Source organism: Sphaeroforma arctica (assembly GCF_001186125.1).
Source record: "Sphaeroforma arctica JP610 unplaced genomic scaffold supercont1.2353, whole genome shotgun sequence".
NCBI lineage: Eukaryota > Ichthyosporea > Ichthyophonida > Sphaeroforma > Sphaeroforma arctica.
The window spans coordinates 1-7176 of NW_014038205.1; the positions used below are offsets into that span (position 1 = coordinate 1).

Consider the following 7176-nt stretch of genomic DNA (forward strand, 5'->3'; position numbering starts at 1 on the left):
TATATATATATATATATATATATATATGTATGTATATAATATATATATATATATATATGTATATATATATATATATGTATATATATATATATTTATATATATATATAAGTGAGTGTGTGTGTGTGCATCATATGTCTATATATAATTGTATATGTTGTATCTGTGCACCTTTATAACCGTGAATATATGTGTAGTATAGCTAGCTGTATGTTAATATATACGTGTTTGCACGCGCTATGCATTTCCATATTTTTTTTTATAGCTATAGTGCATCGTAGTTGTACATATACTCGAAAGAGATACAATCCATCCTACGCGACATAAGTTTGTATTGAAAATATTTCTGTGAGCAATGTAAATTGTCCTTATTTATTGTTCTCTTTTAATAGTTGTGAATAGAAGCCCCTTGTTTGGAACCTTACTTCCGGTCAAGTGGCTTGATACCCATTAAACTGGTGTCCGTCTCTGTCTCAGCGGCAGCCTGTATTTGTGTTGCAACCTGAGTCTGTGTTGCAACCTGAGTCTGAGTTGCAACCTGAGTCTGCACGGAAGTCTTAACTTCTGTTACGAGTTGTTCTTCCAAGCTGACCTGCTCAACAACTGTTTCCTGGTCTATAAATGTTACTGTCAATTCTTCCGAAACTAAGTTGGTGTCTGTCACATCCACCACTACCTCGTTCTCGACTACAACATCCTGAGTCTCCTGTTCGATGAATGTTACGGTTAATGATTCCTGTTCGATAAAGGACACTGTCAACTCTTCCGAAACTAAGTTAGTGTCTGTCACGTCCACCACTACCTCGTTCTCGACTATAACATCCTGTGTCTCCTGCTCGGTGAATGTTACTGTCAACTCTTCCGAAACCAAGTTTGTGTCTGTTACATCCATCGATACCTCATTCTCTACTACAACATTCTGCGTCTCCTGTTCGATAAAAGTTACTGTCAACTCTTCCGAAACCAAATTTGTGTTTGTTACATCCACCGATACCTCATTCTCTACTACAACATTCTGCGTCTCCTGTTCGATGAATGTTACTGTCAACTCTTCCGAAACCAAGTTTGTGTCTGTTACCTCCGCCGATACCTCATTTGTCACTGTCACCGCTTCCGACACTAAGTTTGTGTTTGTTACATCCACCGACACCTCATTCTCTATTACAACATTCTGAGTCTCCTGTTCAACTAATGTCACTGTCAGCTCTTCCGAAACCAAGTTTGTGTTTGTTACATCCACCGATACCTCGTTCTCTACTACAACATTCTGAATCTCCTCTTCGATCAGTGTCACAGTTAATTCTTCCGTCTCCTGTTCGAACAAGGTGACAGTCAGACTTTCCTGGACGATCTCAGTGTCTGTTATCTCTACATCCACGCTGACAATGTTTTGTTGGGTCGCTACCGGATAGAAAGTAACAGTAACTGTTTCTACCTCTACCTCAACTGTCGCATTGGGGTCGAGTGCGTAGATGGCATTCTGCCAACTCATCTCGGCGGCGAATGCATTGTAGCTATCACCTGGCTGGGTGAAGCCATGCTGGGCATCAGTAAAGTATGTGGTGGACGAATTCAACCAGGACGCAGCTCCGTCTAATTCAGACATGACAGTAGACATTTGATCAGAGCTGACCGCATTCGCATCTGCAGTACCTTGGTTCAGTAGAAGTGTAGACGTGAAGTTGTTCTCGGCCGTAGTGGCTATCATTGAATAATCTGACGACGAAGTGCTACCTGGATGGAAGGCTACCATCAGACTGACGGCTTCCGCCTCAATCGTTGCTGGGTCACTTCGGGCGTACTCCATGACACCACCACCACCTAGACAATACCCAAAGATAGCAACATCTTCATACGGTGCGTTCTCTGTCGATTGCGCAGCCTGGATCGCCGCAGATATGACGCCTCTGTAATTTGTCGCGTTAGATCTCAACGCTCCAGCGAGCCCCCCCTTTTCTTCATTGGTGAGGTTCGCATTCTCACCCTGTACCTGATCCGAACCATACGTGTCGGCAACAAAGGCAGCATTGCCCAACCCAGCCAAACGGACTGCATTAGCTACCTCGAAGCTGCCTACACCGTCCCAGTCGGATAGGATCACTACCACTTTTCCAGTAGTGACTCCATCGGTGGGTGTGACTAGGATACCGTTGGCAGTTGAGCCATCAGGGAGTGTATAAGGAACAGCTTCCTCTGTGAAGTTCTCGACTTGAGCATTGCCAAAGTCCCAGCCCATCTCCTCCGCGAGAGTAAAGGCGCTCGTGATATTGTACGCAGGGGTGGTGGGTACAGGCTGTGATGTGGCAAGCTGCGCCGTCACCAGCAAGGCAGTTGCGAATTGTAGTAGACCCATCATCAGAAGTAATAGTTTTGTTTTGTTCAGACCTCTTGCGGACCTCGTATTTTGAAAAGTGAAGCACTAGTGAAACTTTCGATTTACTTATATGTGTTACAATTCTATCGTTTTGCGTAATAGTAAATTAAAGCTCGTGAATTATTGTGGCTTGTGAGAACTAAGAACTTGTGACAGCAAGTCTTTGGTTCGATGATATCGAAGGTTTTTTCATTTTGATATGTAAACATTCCATATTTTCAGTTCTATTCAAAATATATTGTCATATTAGATCAAGTGAGTCTCAACCACCACTGAACAGGGCTGAAAGTATTCATTGTTCCGTCATCATGCGAATCAATTCTTATGTATTGACCACATATTGAGTTCTAAATACTATCTTTATTTTGAAACTTATTATTTACTCCGGTGAGTAGGTTTCATGTCAATCTACTCTTTCTGAAATGCCTTAGATAGATATGAGTCACATGACTCGTGAGTATGTGAACTGTGTCTGTGAAGGTGTGAACTGTGGACTTTGAAGTGGTGTTTACTGTTTACTGGAATAGTGTATAAAACCCAATGATGACTGAAAAGTGAATACTGATGAATTGAGTATTGAGTCTGGCTGAACCTGTGAGTCTGTGACACAGTGACAGTCAGTATGTACTCCGTAGTCCGTAGTACGCAATTAAGTCGAAAATGTGACCATTGAGTGTCTGAGTCTGACCAGCGTAATCAGTCTATAGTCCCTATACGCACACATATTTGAACATGCTACATATGTACTACATTTTAACATTATACATTCTACAATTTCCTTCCCACATGGCACAATGCTGAACGCACACATGCACATGCTAATTTCACATAATTGTTTTATCTATAATTTGCAACAAAACATAAAACATTAAAGAAATAAAATGTAAATTTCGGTTTAAAACCTAGAAGTATTCATTGAAGGATATAGATCAGCTATTGCTAAATAGGGGCATCTGTCTATCCAAAAAGGAAATATGCGACTCCGATGAGTAAAACAACCCAAATTTAAAAATAAAAAAGTGAACAAATGTTCTTGGGATTTGTTTCTCTCTCTCAGTTTTACTAACGGACGACGGTCTCAGCCTCTCAGTCTCTCAGGACTGTGTCCGCGACGCACGGCGGACCGGATACCGGATCCGGGCCCAGGCCCAGGCCCCAGGGCCTTGGGCTCTCAGTCTCAGGCACTCTCAGCCTCCAGGGCCCAAGGCGGACCACGGGACCAGGCCTTGGCCACTCTTTTCTTGTGTTGTGTGTCGGTGAGGGTCGGAGGGAGAGGGAGAGAGAGACTTCTGAACTCTGAACTGAACTCTGAGACTTATGAGAGTCTGAACTCTGAAGTCTGAACTTTTAAAAAATACAGAAGTCTGAAGGGTGAAGACTATTTTTGTTTTTGTTTTTTTGTTTAAATAAAAACAAATAGACTCCAGTGAGTCCAGTCTCTCTCAGACTCAGACTCTCAGTCCCTCATTGACAGACACTCATCAGTCATCAGTTGTCATCATACTGTCAAAAGCCGAAGGTCCATTGTATGTTTTTTTTCTGAAAAGGAGGCTATGCAACAATGTTAAATTTTCAACAATTTTTTTTTTACTGTGTACTGTATGTATGTATGTACTGTATTTATATTTTATTTTAAAAAATCAACCAAAAACACAATTATTTACACATGATGTATAATACTCTAGGGGACTCAGGACAAAAAATTGAGCAGTGTTTATGTTTTAGGACGCCAACAAAGTTGGAATCTCGAATCTTGGACTCCAACCGCTGACGTCCAAACTAAAAACATTATGATTGGGTGGATTCAATACGGAAATTTATATTGGACGACCATAGCGGCATAGCCCTCTTCTAAATTTATAATTTTAGATCATGACGACACAAATTCAAAATTGAAATAAAACTGTTCCCACTTCCCTCACTGGTCACTGCTCAGTGACTTAAAGTTATTGACTCAGTGTCTCTGACTCTCTGTGGAGAGTGGCATGTACCCAGTCACCAGTGTCCCAGTCCCCTTGCCCACGCCTCTCCTGGGTCCTGACACTCCCCCCCTACTGTGGAGTCACTGGAGTGTGGACTCGTCTACAGACCACAGGTCGTGAACTCCTGTGAGGCTGTGACTCCTGCCTACACCACTTGCTGGTCCACATGTGGACGACTATTAACTGGTGTGGGTCTGTGGGGACTGTGGCCTGTGGGACTCGGAGACTGGAGAGTCGGAGTTGGATTATTTATTTTGAATATTTCGGATGTGAGCGAAGCTCACATTTTTGTTTAAAAATTGCAGGGGGGGGGGGGGAGGAAGGAAAGGAAAGGAAAGGGAAAGAAATGGGGAAAGGACAAGGAGTGCACAAAGCGAGTGTAGGAGCCAAACAGAGAAGGTTTGACTAAATCGGATCCAAATAACCATCTGTGTACAAGTCAACTTTGCGGATGGAAAGTGTCAACAGGTGATCTTACATTAGATCTTCGTATACCAGTGCAACAGCTGATTTTTGAAAATCCAGCTACTCGGGCGAAAGCTCAGGATCTATTTGCTGAGGAAATCCGTAATACTGCTGTACTTAGCGACATAACGAATGTGACACAGCCATCTGGACGTAAAGCACGCATAGGTATTATACCTCACATCAGCAAGAACAGTGCAATGAAAATTTGCACATACGCCCTATGGAAACAGATGCTGAAATTTCAGGGAGAATAAAGAGTTCTTCCAGCTATTTGATGCTTTAAAGTCGCACCAATAACGTTATACATTTTCATTGCATGTCCTATGATTCAATAAATGTCCACATACACCATAGCCGTTGTAGAGGTTCGGGAGAGATCGATGGGAAGAAGTGATCAGTAAATTCCCGTTTGAAACTTGGGCCAAGTGAGTCGACGATGGAGGATATGCGCTGAGTCAATTCGGGCTGGTGCTGACAAAATACTAAAACCATCGAATGCGCCATGTATTTTCTTGCTGATCTACTAAGTAGCGTACCCACCTCTGTGGTACGGATCGGGTCTGCGCCGTGTAGTGACGTAAAATGGGTTGGTGCAGAGTACGAAATATCGAGTAGGACCAGGTTATCCGTCATAATTCGGTCGAAGATCGAGGATGGGTGTGAGTTTATGCCGCACCAGACCACGAATGTATTCGGTATGTGCTGGCTGGCCTGGATCGGAAGTATCATAGGCGGGACCAACAAGCGCGATGATTTGGTTTGAACCGAAATTTGGGAGTAGTACTCTAAGAGCGTAATTAGCCGTGGTATGGGGAACATCTGTTGATATGTCAGAGACGGGTGAGGGTATGGTAGTACTTCTACATGCTGGCGAAAAGATCCAAGGTGTTCGTGGAGGGTCCAGATACCGTGGAAGTCGTGGCACTCCTGTAATTGCTGGAGGAGATCAGGGCCAATGGGCGGCAGTTTTGGGCCTACCAGGATGCAGCCGTATTGGTGTAGGCTCGAGGCAGCGGTTGAAGCTGGCGTGTCTGGCTTTGTCTCGTTTTGAGGTTAGCGGCATACCTATAGCTTCTTAGTAGTAGTATTGGCGCCGAGCCATTGCCGCGATCTCCTTGTTGGACCAGCGTTTGTTGAGTTCTTCCTTATGCATCACAGCGTTGGTGGAGGGCTACATGGTCGGGTGTACGCAAGCTACCACTGCTAAATCCTAACTGACTAAATTGTATTTTGGTTTAATATAGTTTGAAACCTAGTAATTTCCATCGAAGTTTACATATTTTTCAGTTATTTAGTAGTTACAGTAGTGTACTGCTTCTAGACTGTCTAACATCGATTTACTATCCAGAAAATACTATGGCTAAGGGTACTTCTAAAGGCAAGGGAGCCGCTAGCTCTAAGCCTGCTAAGCCTGCCGAGGTTCCTGAGGTCCCTGTGGAAACACCTAGCCTGTCTGGAGTTGAGCCTGCCGAGGAAACTGTTGGGAAAGCCAATTCTGAGGTTGGTACAGAGGATAATTCTGAGGATGACTCGTCGGATCCTAAAGCCTTGGAAGAAGAGGTATCTACTGCCGCGGAAAAGCTCGCCAGCGTCCGTGTATCACCTGGGAGTGAAGTTCAGGGCCCCAGCTTGCCCCCTGACCACGTGCCGTCAAATATTGGGGATAAACGTCGAAAGGCTGGAAATTCGTGGATACGAATGTCGGGGACATTATAACTCCACATCTAAAGGACACTCCAGCACAAATCCGGAGTGAAAAGAAAGTATTGGACCTGTCCGAAAATTTCGGTTTCGCCATCGATGGAGAAGCCATTCCATCCAGCTCAAATCTTGGGGCCGAAGTTGAGGACGCCATAACTCGACAACGAGTGGTTGTATTCTCTCAATCTCGACGCAAATTGAACCGCACTGAAGCGATCTTGAAGGAGCTAGCGGCAGCAGCAGTTGTGGACCCCTCTATCGTGTCCCACGTGGCTGATATTCTTCCTATACCGAAGAAGAAGAAAAAATCCGGGCCGAATTTCGAACCCGAGACCTACTGGTTTACCAGCCAGTACGTCTACCACTAAGCCAGTTACCACTGGTGAGAGAGGTAATATTTCAACATTTAATCTCGATAGCTCTGATGTTACCATTGACCATCCTCTTGACAAACCTAACCCTGTCAGAGGATATGATCGTATGGAACTCGATGAGGCTTACCATCCTCGTAATATCGACCCTCATTTGCCAACTAACCCTGGTAATCACGATTTTGGCAATCGCTACACCAGTACCTCGTTAGAGAGTTCCCGCTCTAATCCTGAGGATGAGGAAGTGAGAACCAGACATACTCGTCTCAGGCTATTACGCTCT

General features: G+C 44.1%; 1 protein-coding gene and 1 non-coding gene across 2 annotated transcripts; both read right to left on the minus strand.

Annotated features, from left to right (window-relative positions):
* Positions 1-325: 325 nt before the first annotated feature.
* SARC_12499 (hypothetical protein) lies at positions 326-2472 on the minus strand. Its single transcript, XM_014293392.1, has 2 exons — positions 800-2472; positions 326-673 (listed from the first exon to the last, which is right to left on the minus strand). The coding sequence occupies exons 1-2, from the start codon at positions 2351-2353 to the stop codon at positions 419-421; spliced, it is 1809 nt and encodes a 602-aa protein (XP_014148867.1). The 5' UTR covers positions 2354-2472; the 3' UTR covers positions 326-418.
* A 4351-nt stretch (positions 2473-6823) lies between these two features.
* On the minus strand, positions 6824-6901 carry SARC_30269. Its single transcript has one exon. It is a non-coding gene; the product is annotated as a tRNA-Thr (tRNA).
* Positions 6902-7176: the final 275 nt, after the last annotated feature.